The sequence below is a fragment of the Impatiens glandulifera genome, chromosome 3 (genome assembly GCF_907164915.1).
Source record: "Impatiens glandulifera chromosome 3, dImpGla2.1, whole genome shotgun sequence".
NCBI lineage: Eukaryota > Viridiplantae > Streptophyta > Magnoliopsida > Ericales > Balsaminaceae > Impatiens > Impatiens glandulifera.
In genome coordinates this window covers 27071980-27090385 of record NC_061864.1, presented here as the reverse complement: position 1 = coordinate 27090385, position 18406 = coordinate 27071980, and the positions used below count along the sequence as shown (strand labels likewise).

The 18406-nt window shown below is 30.6% G+C and overlaps 3 protein-coding genes across 3 annotated transcripts; 1 reads left to right on the top strand and 2 right to left on the bottom strand.

The window, feature by feature from the left end:
• Positions 1-2861: 2861 nt before the first annotated feature.
• Positions 2862-5412, top strand: LOC124932277 (probable arabinosyltransferase ARAD2). The gene is made up of 2 exons (XM_047472891.1): positions 2862-4307; positions 4718-5412. Exons 1-2 carry the CDS (start codon positions 3396-3398, stop codon positions 5249-5251), a joined length of 1446 nt encoding a protein of 481 aa, XP_047328847.1. The 5' UTR covers positions 2862-3395; the 3' UTR covers positions 5252-5412.
• Positions 5413-5864: 452 nt separating this feature from the next.
• LOC124932603 lies at positions 5865-12053 on the bottom strand. The gene is made up of 8 exons (XM_047473260.1): positions 11954-12053; positions 11278-11564; positions 10788-10859; positions 9790-9851; positions 8839-8995; positions 6530-6607; positions 6371-6460; positions 5865-6274 (listed from the first exon to the last, which is right to left on the bottom strand). Exons 2-8 carry the CDS (start codon positions 11545-11547, stop codon positions 6101-6103), a joined length of 903 nt encoding a protein of 300 aa, XP_047329216.1. The 5' UTR covers positions 11548-11564; positions 11954-12053; the 3' UTR covers positions 5865-6100.
• A 2588-nt stretch (positions 12054-14641) lies between these two features.
• On the bottom strand, positions 14642-16703 carry LOC124931329 (malate dehydrogenase, chloroplastic). The gene is made up of 2 exons (XM_047471768.1): positions 16545-16703; positions 14642-16049 (listed from the first exon to the last, which is right to left on the bottom strand). The coding sequence occupies exon 2, from the start codon at positions 16039-16041 to the stop codon at positions 14866-14868; it is 1176 nt and encodes a 391-aa protein (XP_047327724.1). The 5' UTR covers positions 16042-16049; positions 16545-16703; the 3' UTR covers positions 14642-14865.
• Between the last annotated feature and the right edge of the window lie 1703 nt (positions 16704-18406).

The window sequence follows — 18406 nt, the reverse complement described above, 5'->3', positions numbered from 1 at the left end:
CTATTTAGTTTTTAATATTATAATATTTTTTATTTTTTATTTAAATTTTATAAAAATAAAATAAAAATATTTTAATATTTAATTAATAATATTAAATAATATAAATAAAAAATAATTAGTGAAACTTTGATAAATATAATATATATATAAATATAAATATAATATATATATATATATATATATATATATATATATATATATATATATATATATATATATATATATATATATATATATATATATATATATATATATATATATATATATATATGATGTGGCGCAATTTGATTAGTAAAAAAAATAACAAAATTTTTCTTTCTTCTCTCTCCTTACCTTTTATCATTTTTCTAAACAATGATTCATTTAGTGAATCAGTGATACATCATTCCCTCCCTCAAATTCCTTCATTCTATCACTCCTCTCTATATATATAAAATAAAAATAACATCAAGCTCTCGTCAAGTTATAAGTTTTGAGTTCGGTTTTTTCTAATAGTTGAAATATTTATGATAAATGACATTTTTCTCCGTCCATGTCTGGAATATGTTGATTTCTTCTCCCCAAGTTTAATCCTAAAATATAACGATGACTTAAAAGAGAAAAGAAGAGAATAAGGATTGACATCCTTTGGTTAAAGGATCAGTTTGGGGGCGAATTAGCAGATCTGCCCCTATGAGAGAGACATGTTGTTTCCTCTTGTGCCTTCATATGTTCCATTTGAAAAGAATTATTTAAAAAACACAAATAAAAAAACTTTAAACTTTATCAATTTTAATGATTCTTTTCAAATGAAATATATGAGGCACAAAATTAAATAACCTGCTTTTATTTATCAAAAAAAATATATATATATATATATAATAAATTATGAAACACATAAAGTGACCCCATATATATATATAATAAATTATGAGACACATAAAGTGACCCCAAAATTATTTATAATGCTAAAGGTAAGAGATTGATATAACCACTTCATCCATGATTAAAATATTTTTATTTACTTTTATAAAATCTATATTTGAAATAATTTTTTTTTTACATAAATTCAACCAATTAAAATTTTAAATAAATTTGAATATTTGTAATAAAAGAAAATTCAAATAACCAAACATTAAACGAGCTTTAATTCTAAATATGTAAATATTATTTTTTTATTAAAATATTATATTTTTAAGAAAGCACTATTAAATTTGAAATATTTAAATAAAATTAGTATGAATGATTGTTGAAAAAAATTAATATTAATGATTGTTGAAAAAATAAGATACGATAATTTAATTTAAATTATAGTTAAATTCATCTAAAAAATATCTAATATAATAACTCAAATAATGAAAATTGTACTTACAAAATTTTAATGCATATATTTAATTTAAGAAAAAAAACTTACTTAGACGTATGTATTTGTACAATTAGCTTATTTAGACGTATTTACTAATAGAGGAGTGATAAAGTGAGGGAATTTAGTGAGGGAATTTGGTGAGGGAATGACGTGGCATCACCTTCATTGGTTTGGAAAATGTAAAAGTGAGAAGAAAGAGAGAAAATAGAGAAATTATTTGATTTTTTCAACGAATAACATTATGCCACATCATTCCCTCACCAAATTCCCTCACCTAATCATTTCTCTTACTAATAATAGATCATTTAAACATAATTATAATAAAAAAAATTGCTCATTTAGCCTCTTTTATTTAACATGGTTAATTTTTATTTTTAAATTTATATATTTATTAATTAAATATTAATATATTTTTTTTCTCATTCTTTTTCATTAATTAAACCAAATAATTTATTTAAATTTTAAACTTTTTTTTATTAATTTTATATTAGTTTTTTTTTTATTTCATCTTTTTTTATCCGTTTGTATTTCTCATAATTCTTAAATTCTCATTTTTTTTTTAAAAAAATAGCAATTTATTTATGAATTTTATGTTTACTATAATATTTTTTTGAAGGACTCTTTCTTATTTAATTTAATATGAATAAAACTAAAATTAATAATTTTTTATTTAACTTTTATTCATAACTTATAATAGTAATAAAGAATATTATTTTGTCAATATTTGATTATTATTTTTTTTGTGTTTAATGAATAAGTTGCTATTATTATTATGTAATTTTTAATTATTAATTAATTTATTTTTGTATTGAATAATTTTTATTGTTGAAAGGATAAGTCATTGGTATATTAAATTATTGGACCAAACAATTTTAAAATAATTAATAATTAATGTTAATATAAAAAAATATATAAAAAATAAGAAAAAATATAAAGTTAGAATAATTAATAATAAATATATATATATATATATAATTAAATTAAAATAATTATTAATAAATATTCATATAGAAATAATTAAAAATTTATGAAAAAGATAAAAATAAAGGATTTATTTATAATTAAAAAATGAAAAGAAAAAAAATATATTAATATTTAATTAACAAATATATAAATTAAAAAATAAAAATTAACTAGATTTACTAAATGAGTCAATTGTATAAGTATATACAAGTTTTTTTGGAAAATATTATTTTAAATATTTAATTTACTTAAAAAAAAAAAAGTTTAAAGTTGGAAAATATTACTTTAAATAATGTGAACTTTTTATTAATTGAATTAAATATATACGTATGAATTTGTTTATGTTTAAATTTATTTAAAATAACAATTTTCCTATAGTAAATTGGGATTACGAAGATAGATTTGGGGATTGAAATTGTAAAAAGAAGAAGAAAAAGATTGATAAAGTTGTGGCAAGAACATAAAGAGAGAAAAAGGAAAGGTGCGTTATTTTCGGTGTTTGGACAGCTGCAATTAAAAAAGTTGGCTGTCTCACTATGACTCCTTAAAATCAAAAACCCATCCCCAGAACCAGCCTCCCTAAAATCCTCCTTCTTCTTCTTCTTGATCATTAATTCTTCGGCATTAAATCCAGGAGTTTGCCAATGCAAGAAACTTCCTTTACTGCATTCAATGCTAACAATTAACACACAGTGACCAGATGAAAGATAAACGTGGCGAGAACCAAGAACATAGAGAGATGGAGATGAGTTCGTTTCATTTGCACTGACGAAGAAGAAGAAGAAGAAGACGATCGAACCCACTTTGAATCCGGTACTCTTCTGTTAAATCTTCACTAAACCCTTGTCAGAAAATCACAAATCTCTACAACCCAGATGATGATCTATGGATCTCTTTGATTTATTTGATAAGCTTTGATAAATCGGCCTTTTTTCGTCATTTTAGGTTTTGCCCTTCTCTCTTCTGGTACAAATTACTTTACCCTTTTCGTTCGATAATCATTATATTCTATCTTCTTCTCTATTTTGAATTTCCATTCATATTCAGTAAATCTGATGTTGCCCATTTCTTGAAATTATCTCCAATAATGTCTTCATTCCCAGAAAAGAACTCCAATCTTCCATCAAGATTACTTAGATGTCTGATAATTGTTTCAATGGTTCTTTTGCTCCTGTCTTTTATATCCCTTTTTCAACTCAGTGACAACAACACTGTATTCTTCCATCGAACTTCGTCTTTAAAGTTAGCTCCTTCTTCTTCATCCATAACTTCACCCATTTCAATTGATAACCAGAAGCACATCTTAACAGAAAACCAAAACTCCCATTGGAATGAGAAGATGATTACAGTTAAAGATGAAAAGCAGTCTCTCCTTAAGCTTAAGGTGTATATGTATGACTTGCCTCCTGAATTCCACTTTGGGTTGATGGGTTGGAAAGGAAAAGAAAATCAAACGTGGCCTAAATTGAATGAAATTCCAAGATACCCAGGAGGATTAAACTTACAACATAGTATTGAATACTGGCTTACTCTTGATCTCTTATCAAAAAGTAACCCGGACAGGAACAGTCTCTGCAAAGCTATTAGGGTTTTCGATTTGAGCCAAGCCGATGTTATCTTTGTCCCGTTCTTCTCGTCATTGAGTTACAATAGGCATTCTAAGCTTCAAGGGAAAGAGAAAGTTAGCCTGAACAAAATATTACAAGACAAATTGGTTTCATTCTTGGAGAGTAGGATTGAATGGAAGCAATTTAATGGAAAGAAGCATATGATTGTAGCTCATCATCCGAATAGCATGCTGGATGTGAGAAAGAATCTCGGTTCTGCCATGTTTGTTCTTGCAGATTTCGGTAGGTACCCAGAAGAAGTAGCGAATCTTGACAAGGATTTGATTGCTCCTTACAAGCATCTGGTGAGACCAATTGATCCAAGATTATCAGCTCCATTTGAAAAGCGGCCTATGCTAGTATATTTCCAAGGAGCCATTTATAGGAAAGACGTAAGTTTTATAAGGGAAATTTGATATTTTAATTGATGATATGCCCATTTGGAAACACTTTCTGTATATGGATACTGATAGAGATGAGAATCAACCTTAAAATTTTCAATTTGTGTCTAACTAAGTTCTGTTGTCAAATGAGACAGAAAAGTTGTTTCCAAATAAATTTATTTGCGATTTCTCATTTAGATACGGTTCAAGGTTCCAGATGCAAATCCTAAAAAGTGTTTTGATGGCTTGATATGGAAAACACTTTCTGGGTATGGATCCTGATCTAGATGAGTAGCAGTTCAATCAAATTTTCAATTTGTGTCTAACTAAGTTCTGTTCCAAATAAGTTTATTTGTGGGTTTTCATCTAGATATAGTTTCAGTGTTTCCAAGATGAATTCATTTCTACCTTGCTTACAGGGTGGAGAAATCAGACAGGAGCTGTTTTACCTTCTCAAAGATGAGAAAGACGTTCACTTCTCATTTGGATCGATCCAATCGAATGGAATCAATCGGGCAGGTCAAGGTATGGCGAAATCGAAATTTTGCCTGAACATAGCTGGCGATACGCCATCTTCGAATCGTCTGTTTGACGCGATCGCAAGCCATTGTGTTCCTGTAATAGTGAGCGATCAGATTGAACTACCCTTTGAAGATATCTTGGACTACTCAGAATTTTGCATTTTTGTTCTAGCTTCGGATGCTGCAAAGAAAGGTTTCCTTTTGGACCGTTTAAGGAGGGTTAAACGGGCAGAGTGGACCAGGATGTGGGAGAAATTGAAGCGTATTTCACATCATTTTGAATATCAGTATCCAACAGTTCCCGGAGATGCCGTGAATATGATTTGGGATGCGGTTTGGAGGAAGAAATTCTCAGTAGTGTCGAATACTCATAGGAAAACCAGGTATAATAGCTCTCATGTTCTTGCTTATAAACAACATTTGAACTATTGAGTTCTCTGTATAAGAGAAAAAGATTTTGGATCTTGTTGTTGTCTAGGAATGACTTGCTTTACCATTTTGATAATGGTAAAAATTGGAACTTTTTACCTTTTCAATGTAAAAATGTGACTGTTTTTTATTTATTGTATCATTGATTGAGTTCAAATTCTCAATTTTTTTTATCTAATAATGATGTCAGAAGGTTGTATTTGGCTAGAAACCCTGATGAATTTCTAGATAGGTCAATAAATATTTTCAAGATGACCTTTTTCGCATCTATTATGAATGGGATTGGCTCCTTTCTTGATCTTACAATTTCGTATCCATTTCGCCGGAATTGTTTGTCCTATTTTGCGATTTGAATTATGTTTGAAGACAAATTAGAGATTGTGATTCTATTTGATGAAAGTAAATGGAAGAAGTTCAATATTCTAACACTAAGTTCAATTTTAAAATGTCACCATCTAAATTTACATTTCTCACAGAGAAATACAAAAAAAAAAATGATAGTTACCAAATAAAGCCAATTAATGTGTTAAATGTATTACAAATTTTAACAAAGAAAGTAAACAAATATTTATATGGGAAAGAGCTAATATAATTCTCATTGAATAATACCCATCCATCTCTTTCATTTGTTTGGAAACAACATATAAATTTCTCTGGCTTTCAGAACATACATAATAATATAATGACACCACCTTACAAAGTTTCAAATTTGAACCAAACCCATGTTTTTAAACACATTATATAATAATATAAGAGATGTACCATAAGGATTATATATATTTCAAAAGAAAATGCAGTTAAGAAAACCCAAATAATACTTGTTGGAATGGAAGAAGACCAAAGACAGTCCCATCAAACAGGTTCCTGTTGTGTAGTTGTTGTAACCGCCGGTCCAGCCAATGGCGGTCCAGATGCTGCTACTGTGGCAGGCCCGGATGGTGGTGCTATAGTAAAGTGCAAACCTCTTCTCTGCCCAGTTTGTATCATAAACGCAACTTCACTTGCTGCAAGTACTTCCGCTGCTTCCTGTTTTTCCAACAAACCACGAAAACACCATTTGTCGCAGTTAAAAAAACTTAACCATGATTTTTACCTTTTTCAAATGTGGTGAAATCAGTTAACCTGTCTTTGTCGCCTCTGTTGTATAATACTGATAGCCCATGCCATAATGTAACATGGAAGAAGAAATCCAACAGCCCTAAGCAGGAAAATCTGTCGAACTATAAATTGTTAGTCGACACATTCTTGCAAAACTATAGGCTATCCAGATCCGATACTTACAGAGAAAAAGGCAGACGCATCATCTTCATCAGTGTCACCGAGGTTGAGGGCATGCCTCAACAGAAGAAGAGCCATTAACTGCCCCCATAATATAAGAATCCAAGTTAGAATTTCAGTACTTCAGAACTAAAATTATGTCTAGGCCTTGTTTTAAGAAGGTCCTTTCTTATTTCATCAGCTAAATTACCTTTTCTTTTCTTTTTTTATAACAATTTAACATATTAAATACAAAGAATATTTGAGTCATTTATAATTTAACCCAAATAATTCATTTTTTCACTGAACAAAGTTCTTTCTTTTAAAAAAAAAACTACATTAATCAAGCTCCTAGTTAGGGTACCCAATTAGGCACCATTATGTAGTTAGGGTTAGGTATAACAGTGGATCAAGATGGAAAAAGATCATGGAATGATTCTGTTATACCTTGTAATAGAAATAGGTATAAATCTTGAACATGAAAGATAAAAGAATTATATTGAGATGAGTAATGAAGAATCAAAGGGAGGAGATAGAACCCTAATCGATAGGGAGAATACAATAGGGATGAGGGAGAAAATTTCTAACAAGAATTTTCAACTAAATCATTTCATTACTATTCTTAACAGCTAACTGTTCTCTTTATATTACTACATTATAACTGTCACTTTATTCCCGCCACTATATTTAACCCTAATATCCTTTTCCCTTGTATCAGATTCTTGAAGACAGAATATGTAAATAGTCCTAGAAGTACAAGTTAGGATATAAATAGAATACACAAGTTAGTTAAAGATACAATTGATATTCTTTGATTAATGATATGTATAAATAGATCATAGTAGACTTGTATAAGGAAATGCATGTAATGATAAGTCCTTTGATATTAAATAGAGGATACTTTACATCCTCTCAACCCCAATCCTCTCTAGTTTTTATCCCAACCAATTAATCAAAATAGGGCAAAACATATTGAGTCTATTTGAACATTAGTATTTTGCTGATAGAAATAAGATTGGCGCATTCTTTTCTTTGAGAAGATAGATTGGGAACGGTACGACTAGTCGGGATCAGCTAGTTGTGATGCCGGCGGAAGCTATAACCGCCTTTTTTATTTGGCTTTGCATTTGTTGAGAAGAATTAAAAATGAAAAGAGCGACAGTGGGAAAGCACCTGCTGAGGATATGGAGATCTCAGGCTTGGCTAATCGAGGTTATACACACGGATGTTGTGGATCATGTCGAGGCTGGTGCCTTAAATAATTCAGTGAGCATGACAAACATTCCTTGTCAAGCCATTAGTGTAGATGCAGAAGTTGATGGCCTTAGTGCTACTGCAAATCATGGTGCGTCTCAGGGCCAACCAAATGGTGATGAGGGTCTCGAGGCCGATTTTTAGTCAGTGATGCAAACTTTGGAGGAACTCATTGAGGTTTACAGTTTACTCATAAGAGAATTCGAAAATAATAGAATCGGAGATGGCATCAGAGATTAAGCACAGAGTACAAAATGAGGAAGAGGGTGAAGTAGTGAACATCAGGAATGGATAAAACAGATGCAGGAGGCTGGGGAATTTTGTAAAATGAAAAGCTTGGTATCGACGTTATATCTGAACGCATCGGAAAAGCGCATCGATGAACAAGTTACTCGCACTAAAAAGATTAAGGAAAGAAAAATAATGTGAGAAAATCAAGGACCAAGATAAAAGCATTCAAACTTCGCACGTATGTCAGAAGAAGACGAAACAAGGAAGCCAATATCAATTTCACGGGTTCACCAGTTTTCTGAGCCTTTGGTGTGGTGAATGATGATATATGTGGTTGTGAATTTATTTTGTTTTCTTTCCTTGGTGATGAAAAATGTTTGTGATCTAGTTTATCGATGTTAAAGTTGTTTTCTTGATAACTTATGACTACTGTTTTTTATGGATTTCACCATGTGGTTGCAACTTCGCGATTAAATGGATCAATGTAAAGTTTGTTTATCTTTCAAAAAAAGAAATTTAATATTTTATCACAATCTCTGAAAAAATCATGAGTCCATAGGAAAATTTTGTTTGGCATAAGATTTTCTTATAAATCATAATCCAAATTACTTTTTGGATAATGATCCATGCTAAAGTGTAATTCTTTACTTAATTTGGTATAAATACTATTTTTGTATCAAGATCCAGATTATTGTGTGAATTTTAGATTCGTTTTGAAAAATGATCATTACTTTATCATGATCCATGTGATTTTATGAATGATTGTGATTTTTGAGAAACATAACAAATATAGATTTTTGTGGATAGGCATATAGTCAAGTCAAAACCAAAGCACGCAAGCTACTTACAATTAGAGCAGCAGAACGGCAAAAAGAAGCTCCATTAGCATTTGAATCTGAATATTCATCATATTCAGCTTCCAAGAGATGACGTTCTGCTGCTGCCATTGCCAAAAGTCGGGGATCATGCAAGTCCAGAGGAGCACCAGAGATCGTCCAAGCCCCTCTAGAACACAAAGCATTAAACAATAACATGGAGATCCATACATGTCCAAACATATAATTTTATACATGCAATAAAGAAGAAATGAGACAATCTACTACTATAAAGCACAAAGACCAGTCTTTTTTTCTTTCCTTTTTTTCTAAAGCAGCAAAGAAACTGATCTCCCAGATTTGATTTTACTCAAGTATTTGGATTTTTGCTAAAATTTTTGGTATGCAAGTAATCGCATTAAATAGGGTTACAAAATTTAGCTTTGTGAAAATGTGTTACAAGAGAATAATAAGGGTTTAGGATTACTAACCCAAGAATAAGCTTACGGGTAAATCAGTTGGCCAGCTGAAGAATAAAACCACAAGTCTTGGCGGGAAACTAAGCAACAACCGTACTTAAGGAGGCCAGCGGCAAGCGGGAATAGTTAGCTAAGATCAATTTAGGCATTTCAATTCTCTCTAGATTCTCATCTCCATTTCTAATAGCTCTTAGCATGTTAAAAGCTCCTATCTTCTTATCACAAACTCAATTCTGTTTGATTCAATATATTCGTTTCATCGATTTGTACGCTTCAAATTTTAGATATTCAACATAATTCTACATTGAGCGACGTCAAAATGAACTTAACAACAACAAAAAAAAGCTAAGTCTCTTAACAGACCAGTAAATGCAAAACAGTATTTGTTTTCTGATCTTGCCTATCAATTATTATTGAAAAATAAAATAAATACACACTGAGTATTGCTGTAATTATGTACTAGATGAAACATAAGTTAAGTCAAGGAGAAAGCATTTAAACTCACGCAATGTCAATGGTGGCATCTTCAGGGCGAGGTGTAGGAGCAGTATAACCAGATTGGTAAGGCTTCAAACAAGGGAAAACACATACACACCACCCATGAGTTAAAATTTCACATGAAAATAACATACATTTCAAATTGGGTATAGATATCTAAAGAAAATCACAAAAAAAATCTTTAAAAAGATGAGGAAAATATGTTTTTTTGGGCCAGTTACACATTTAAAGGTCATATAACATCACAATTCAGAACAAACTCTTTTAAGGAAACCAGAAACAAAATTCAAGAAAAGATTCCTGTAAGTATCCAAAACAATACAACCTATTTGTGTTCATGCATCAGGAAACTATGGAGAAAAAATAACAAAAACTGTTCACATGGTGATGTGACAACCTCAAACCATAACTGCATATGGAGTTCATAGTGTTATGTAAACGACAATGAAAGATTGTTTCCAGTAAATTATTCTGCACATGAACAAAAGGAGGGAAACAATAAGAGGTGTTTGATAACACGGATTATCACTTGATCTAAACAATAAAGTGCTTATTAAGTTAATTTGATAATTGTTATTTACAATCACTTAATTAATTGCTTAGATTCAGCTCAAATAAGGCTAAAAAATCTGGCTTAAATCAGTAAAACTTAACTAGGTAAACTAAATTAAGTTTATTCTTATCAAATCAACTTGCATACCAAGTAATTAAAATTAGATAATTTCATTTAGTTTATTCAACATTTAATTTTTAGTGACTTAACTCATTCGGCACTCAAAATCAGTTTAAGCGTTCAAAACTTAATTTTCAGGTAATTAATTATACACTTGATATCCTCAGTTAGCTTACAAACTAAATAGAAGAAGAGCAGTGCATGAATTATGTACATATCAACCAAGTAAGGGGTTATCCAATCATACTGAGCTGCAAGCCTGCAATATGCACTTCAACCAAAAACTGTAGACAAAACAAGCTTAATGAGCAACATGAAGAAAATAGTTGCACCTTGTGACAAATCTCACAAATTGTATCTCCTTTCTCATTGCACCAATGCTGGACACACTTCCGATGAGCATACTGCGTAAAATAAAGACATTAGTTATCAGTTCAAAAGTGTATCACCACTTGAGATAGATCAACTAAGACTTCTGGATAAATCTTAAGCTAAAAGAATGTGTGCATATCATTATGAATACAATGCCTTCTGCTTAGAAGCCAGACTCTCTAAACACTGAGCTACACTACATTGTCATTATCTAGTTTAAAATTGTAGATTGTCTTTATTTAATACCCTCACAAAAGTTATCAAGAAAACTGATTTTTACACATTCTCCTGTGCTTAACAATGATACTTGGATAAAAAAGGAGACTTTAAATCCATTTTCCTTGACAAATCACAAAAACCAAAGGCTTTAGTTGAACCACAAAGAACATTATTCATCCAAAAGAAAATCAATTAAGAAGATAGGTATAAACTATAAAGAATAGAGTTTACCTTCAAACTGCCACTGCAGGCACACGGGTTTTCCAGATTCTGTATAGTATCCTCCTCTTGACAAATACGACATTCAACTGTCTGAATAAGTGGTTCTTCTTCATTGTCTAAATGGTCATCTGTCACATTCTTTATATCAATAACTGAACTCAATGGATAAGGAGCATGACTACTGCAACCCTCTCCAGCTGGAACATCACCCTTTTGTAATGGTTCCAAAGTTTCAGGTTTAATTATATCCTCAACACTCAAGATTGAATGTTCTTCCATTATCAATAATTCAATTCCTGAATTTCACAACCAAAATAATTAGAATTTTTAAACAAATTAGCAGCATTCTAGACTACATTATGAAATGTAAATTCTTAAAAGCGTGATTATAAAAACCCTTTTAAGAATCAAGTGAAATGCGTTTGAAATATGAATTACTTAGTGAATGTGTACACAACTTTTCACATGCATTCGATTTCAGCGATTGTCGAATAGCTCACATAGAAAGATTGCAAGTCTCCTCAATGAGAAGATCGGAAACCTAATCTAAGCTGATCCTAAAAATTCAAGAAGTTCTATCGATCGGTAAACAGACTCTGAATAGAAATGACGAATCATATTCCTAAAATCAAATTATGAAACCAAAATTAGAGCGGAAATTAGAACATGATTATGAACAATTTACCTCAAATTGCAGTTCTTGGAGAAGCAGTTGAACAAGTCGAGACAGAAAGAGAGAGAAAGAGAGAGGTCGTCTACGAAGCTGATGGGGCGGTGCGTTTCTATTCACAATTATATATATTATATTATATTTTTAGAAACTTAAAATAATTATAATTAATTCTATTTTTTTCATGCATAAATTGTTATATTAATATTTATCAAGTTTATAAGGGGAAATTTGAGGAAATGGCTTTGTCTTTAAGTGCGGGAGATTGCGTTGGTGACACTTTTTATTTTTATTTTTTTGGCGAAAATGTCCCAGTTACATTACGCAACCTGAGGTTACTTGACGCAATTTTTTATTTTTTTATTTTTCAAAAAAATTTAATTATAATTTTTTTTGGGAAGAAAATGCCTAGTTGCGTCACGTAATCACGTCACGCAACCTCAGTTGCGTTACGCAATCGCGAGACGAAAAAAAAAATTATTTCGCGATTCCGGTTGCGTCACATAAACTCCGACATTGGCAAAATCGTCCAAAAACAGTAAAAGGGGTTACCAACGCTTTTTTTTAAAGCGCTGCACTTTCCGCATCTAAGGCTTTTTTAAGGTCTATTTCCTCAAATTTCCCGTTTGTAAGGATGATGCGTTTATTTTGTTTCTTAAATTAGATCAAAATAAGGTAATTTATTTTATTTTCTAAACTTTTAAACATTTATTGGGTTAAGTAGGTTAATACATTGATATGATTTTTAAAAAGTATATATTACAATAAAAATAAATATTTGGAAAGTATTTTAAAATTTTAATTAATTAACAAACAAAATATTATCTTAAAGATATAATTTTAAGTTGTTTTAGAAGTTTACAAAAAAATAAACTTCAAGTTGAAAAATAAATTTCTTTTATTAACTAATTTAATTAACAAAATAGCAACCAAATCAAAATAAAATTATTGAAATTTATACATTATTTATCATAAATATATAAAAATAAATAAACAAAATTAAGTGACAAACACATGTAAAGAGAAATGAATGAAAAAACAATACATCACATTCAATAGCTCGCAAACCTAAAAAGATACCCTGCAATTGAGATTTTAGAGTACTGGAGAACATAAGAATTATAAATTATAAATTATGCCATAAGATATTCGGAATATCATCATAGTTATTTCAGAAATTATATTTTTCTCATTCTTATTATATATTATTTTTACTTGTGTTACATCTCTAAATAAAATGATCATTATAAATAATTTATTCAAGAAGACCCAATTGGTTTGTCTAATGAAAATAATATTTTCTTATTTTAATTTTTTGGCTAACGTTTATTTGAAGCGTATTTAGGGATGAAAAAAATTACCGATATTAAAGGTATATATCGAAAATATCGTACTGTAATATATCGAAAATGTTGATTTTTAAAGTATATACCGAAAAAAATGTAATGTATGATACCGATACCGAAATTATTGGTAAGATAAAAATATGCGATTTTTAAAATTTTAGTATATCGAGATATACAGAAATATATAATATATATATATACTAATAAGGAAATAATTAAATGAATTTGATATTAATTTAATTATAAAAATATAATTTTTTTGAATAATATTAAAATATAATTATACTAAAATATTATTCAATATATGCAATCTCTACCTTACATATGAGATTGATTTTTTTTTAAGTTAATATAGTTTTTAGGTATCAAAGGTATAATATTAATACCGTACCGAAATTAAGGTATACCGAAATCAAGATAATGTAAAAGTATGAATATTTTGTATACTGAAATTAAGGTATATCAAAATTAAGGTATATCGAAATTAAGGTATATCAAAATCAAGGTATGGATAAAACATTAAGGTATACAGTACCAACCCACCCTAAACGTATTATTAAATTATTGTTTTACTTCAATTTTTTTTTTACTTTAAAACTATTCATCTACCTTTTCAAAACTCATACATTCCATTTATTTTTAGAAAATGTTATTTTATTATTATTTTAAAGATAAATTATTTTTAAAATTTTTAAGTAAATAATTGAAAATAATATTATTTACATTAAGTATAAAAACTGATGAAACTAACTTACACATTTTAAAATAAAAAATAGATGAAAAAAATAATTATTTAATAAATTTTCAAATTATTCTCCACAAAACTTTCTTGAAAATATATATTTTTTGGAATGTTTTTTCTAAAATTTTGTCAAATTAAATGAAGTTTCCAAAAAAACTCCATGGCCAAATGTATTATTTACTTGATCTTATTGTTTACATTTAATTATTGTTATTAAGCTTAATGTTAAATATATAAATACATATCTCTTTGACAAAATTTGTTTGATTGTATTATTGACCATTAAAATTGATCAAACTTACCAATTTAGTGAGCACAAAATATAGCACAAACTGACTAATAAAACTAATCAAACTTACCAATTTAGTGAGCACTAACACGAAATATAGCACAAATCGACTATTGGTTAAGCGATGAAACATGGCACAAACGCTATTTAAACTGATCAAACTTACCAATTTAGTGAGGACTCTACTATTAAAACCGATGGTAACTGAAATATGGCACAAATCGAATGTATAGTTCATGAAAAGCAACATCAAATCGTTTACAAGGGTGCATCTTTAACAAGAAAAAGATTGAGTAAAAAGGTTTTGGAAGAACAGCAATCGATCATCAATTGTGAAGAAAAATACCTCCAAACATAACAGTTAACCAGTACAAAATTAGAGTACCAACTCTACCATTATTCAAACAAGTAATCTACTACATGTTTCATTCCCATTTTCACCAGAAAAACCTTGTAAAAAACCATAAAAAACTATCATCTCGAAACAAATCCACAATAATTTATTCCATTCCATTCCACACTACTCAATTATTCTCGCAAATTCATCCTTCTAAGCATCGCTAACCGCTTGCTTGTTCACGAACGACACCCCTTTCTCAATACTAGATTTCAACTCCTCCTTCAAACCCTCCAACCCCTTCTGCTCATACTCACTCAATCCTTGAAGCTCCGACGAAATTACTGCCTCCACCCCATTCTTCCCCAGCTTCACCCTCGATGCAAAAAAGGGTAGTTCAGTCAGCTCTGAATCAATAAAAGCACACTCATAAACATCGCTATCTCCATCTAACGCCCGCAGAGAACTCTCCACAAACCTAGCTGCAGCGTAGGCCATCGACAAAGTAGCCGAACCAGCCCCTGCCTTCGCCTCAACAACCTCAGTCCCCGCGTTCTGAATCCTAACAGTCAGCTCGTGAATCTCCTCGTCCGTGAAGCTAACCGAAGGCCTTGTTTTCGAAAGCAGAGGCAAAATTGTAATTCCAGCGTGCCCTCCAATAACTGGCACATCGACGTCGATCAGCCTCAAGTTCTTCTTCTGAGCGACGAATGTGTTCGCCCTCACGACATCGAGCGTGGTGACACCGAAAAGCTTCTTCGGGTCGTAAACGCCCTTACGTTTCAGAACCTCGGCCGCGATCGGGACAGTCGAGTTAACCGGGTTACTTATAATATGGATGAACGCATCAGGGCAGTTATCGGCAACAGCCTCGACTAGGTTTCTGACAATGTTTGCATTTATGTTGAAGAGGTCATCGCGGGTCATGCCTGGTTTTCTTGGGACTCCGGCGGGTATGACGACCACGTTTGCTCCGACCAGAGCGTTTGGCAGTTCGCTAGCTCCGGTGAAGTCTGAGACTATCGAGGGAGTGTTGCAGTGGCTGAGATCAGCAGCGACTCCTTTTACATTGGCTATATCGTAGAGGTTCAAGGCTGAGACTAATGGGGACATCTTGATGAGAAGTGACAGTGGCTGACCTATTCCTCCTGCTGCCCCGAGGACGGTCACCTTGTAAGATGCCTGTGGCTGAACAGAAACTTGGGATCTCTGGTTTCTGTATTGAGTTTTCTGCAGGTATGATTTTCCGAGAGAAACGCCCGAGAATGATGATGATTTGGCATTGAATTTCACAGTGTTTCCATTAGGTTTTGATATTAAAGTCGCCTTTGAAGTAAAGGAGACGGCTGCTGATACAGCTGATAAGGTTGTGGCTGAAGACGCTGCCATTTTCTAATCTGTTACAGAAATTTCACAAACTTAATAAACTTGATTAAGCAATTGTGAATTGTACAGTTACCCTAACCCTAGGTTGTTGTTACATTTGGAATCAGATCTCATCCCCCAACCTCATCTATCAAGATCTAACAGACTAACTCCAAAATGCAGCGGTTAGAACAAGAAATCCCTAGCTACCTAAGTTTGTAGATGAACAAATTCGAACTACAAACAGATCGAGATCAAAGAATACAATCAACAAACAGTAATGCGCGTGAATCTACACACAAGATGGAGATGAATCCATTCTTTTAAATGAAATGTAATGTAATTCCACTACTAGATCAATTTCAAACATCAAAAACACAAGCAGCAGCTAAACTTTATCAATCATTCACGATTCTAACACTAAACAACATCTGAGAAATTTGAATAGAAAAATCATCATCATAAACTAACCTCAACTCAAAAGAATCGTGAAATCAATAAGATGAAAGGAGCAAATGAGAAAATACCTGAATGAGTAAAGATGAAAAGTGAATCTAGTGTTCTTTCTTTCTCTCTCTACAGTTGGAAAACTTGAGTTTCTCCGCCCGTTGCCGTCGATGAAATCTGCGTGGGGTTTCAGCAAAGAGAGAGAGTTTCTTATAGTCCGCCTTTTCTATGTTGAAATCTGCTGTAGTCTCACTCTCAGGTAGAGTTTAGTATCGTTTTTCTTTAAACATATCGTGATCGTTGGATGTGTTTATGAGATTAACAGTTAAGATTACGTCTTTGAAAGCTTCGAAAGGGTTGATGACGTGGTGACATTTGGCTTTTCATCATACTAAAAAGTATAAACATTTTTTTTTTACTTTAAATAAATTATTTAATAAAGTAATGATATATTTGTCCTTTCTTAAAATTAAATATTAATCATAATTTTTTATTTTAAGTCTTTCGGGTAATTTAAGTGTCAATAGTCGTATCTAAAAATATTTTTAGTTTGATATCCAATAAAAGAAAAGAGAAATGATTGGGAGAAAGAATTACGTGTCACAATCTAATTTGTTAAAAAAAGTTCTCGCTTCATTTCCACCCAACAATAGACTTGCAACTATAGTATACGAAAAGCTTTCTCTTTGATAGCGGGGGAGAAATGATCTGATCTGATCTGATCGTAGATAGAGACTTAAATCGGGGATAGGAGCGGATGTAGCCAAGTGGATCAAGGCAGTGGATTGTGAATCCACCACGCGCGGGTTCAATTCCCGTCGTTTGCCCATCAATAAATGAACCATTTGTTACGGGGACAAAAGATAATACACTTTTTCTGCAAGTCATCTTGAGGCTTTCAAATGAATCCAAACAATTAGTATCCGATTTCAAGATAAAAATTCTCTCTCCCAAAAGAAAATTGATTAGTTATTTAATTTTTAAATGACTTAATATTTTAAATTTTCAAATACTAGTTGTGTTTTGGTTAATTGACTAGCTAATAACATTTTGTTTATACAAAAAAAAAAGTCTATGGCTATTTCTGTATTGAGAGGCCAAGCGGGCCAAGTCTGTCAATTAATTTAAGAATATTAGTATACTATTAATGATTGAACAATATAATAAAATATATAGTATAAAAAATGCACTTAATGACTTATTTACTGGTTTCAACACTATTAAAAATGATATAAACTATAACTTATATGTCTTTAGATAAAAAAATTTTTTTATTTATTTTCTTCCTCAATTCAATTTTTTAAAATAATTTGTGATGTGTTGATTAGTTTGATCGAAATTGTGTCACAGATCAATTTGTCTTACATACAAGCTAAAATCGATAATTTTTTTTTATCTTACACTAAAACACCACCCGACACCAACATGACAAAAATCAAGCTAGAGGAGTTATGTAATTTTAGTATACTATTAATGATTGAACAATATAATAACATGTATGGTATAAAATGCACTTAATAATTTAATTAGTAGTTTTAACACTATTAAAAATGATATAAACTATAACTTAAAAAAATAGGACAACGGATTAAGTATATAATCTGCAAACACACTTAACTAGACATAGAAGGGTTCAAACCCAGGAATTTAGAGTTAGTATCCACCTCTTATTACCGCAAAGTTAGAAGATGGGATATAAATCATAAATTATGTCTTTTAATAAAATATAATATATATATATATAATCATTTAACCACGAACCTAAGAATTTAGAGTTAATATTTACCTCTTATTGTCGTTAGGCTAGAAAAGGGATATAAACCATACATTATCTTTTGATAAAATAATATATATATATATATATATATATATATATATATATATATATATATATATATATATATATATATATATATATATATATATATATTTCCTCCATTCA

Bases quoted from the DNA above. Each gene is read 5' to 3' on its own strand.
- LOC124931329 (XM_047471768.1), bottom strand. From the start codon at position 16,041: ATGGCAGCGTCTTCAGCCACAACCTTATCAGCTGTATCAGCAGCCGTC.
- LOC124932603 (XM_047473260.1), bottom strand. From the start codon at position 11,547: ATGGAAGAACATTCAATCTTGAGTGTTGAGGATATAATTAAACCTGAA. The intron at 10,860-11,277 runs GTAAACTCTATT...TATTTTACGCAG, and splicing joins CCTGCAGTGGCAGTTTGAAG to TATGCTCATCGGAAGTGTGT. The intron at 6,608-8,838 runs GTAAGTAGCTTG...TTATGGGGGCAG, and splicing joins GCCGTTCTGCTGCTCTAATT to TTAATGGCTCTTCTTCTGTT.
- LOC124932277 (XM_047472891.1), top strand. From the start codon at position 3,396: ATGTCTTCATTCCCAGAAAAGAACTCCAATCTTCCATCAAGATTACTT. The intron at 4,308-4,717 runs GTAAGTTTTATA...CCTTGCTTACAG, and splicing joins GAGCCATTTATAGGAAAGAC to GGTGGAGAAATCAGACAGGA.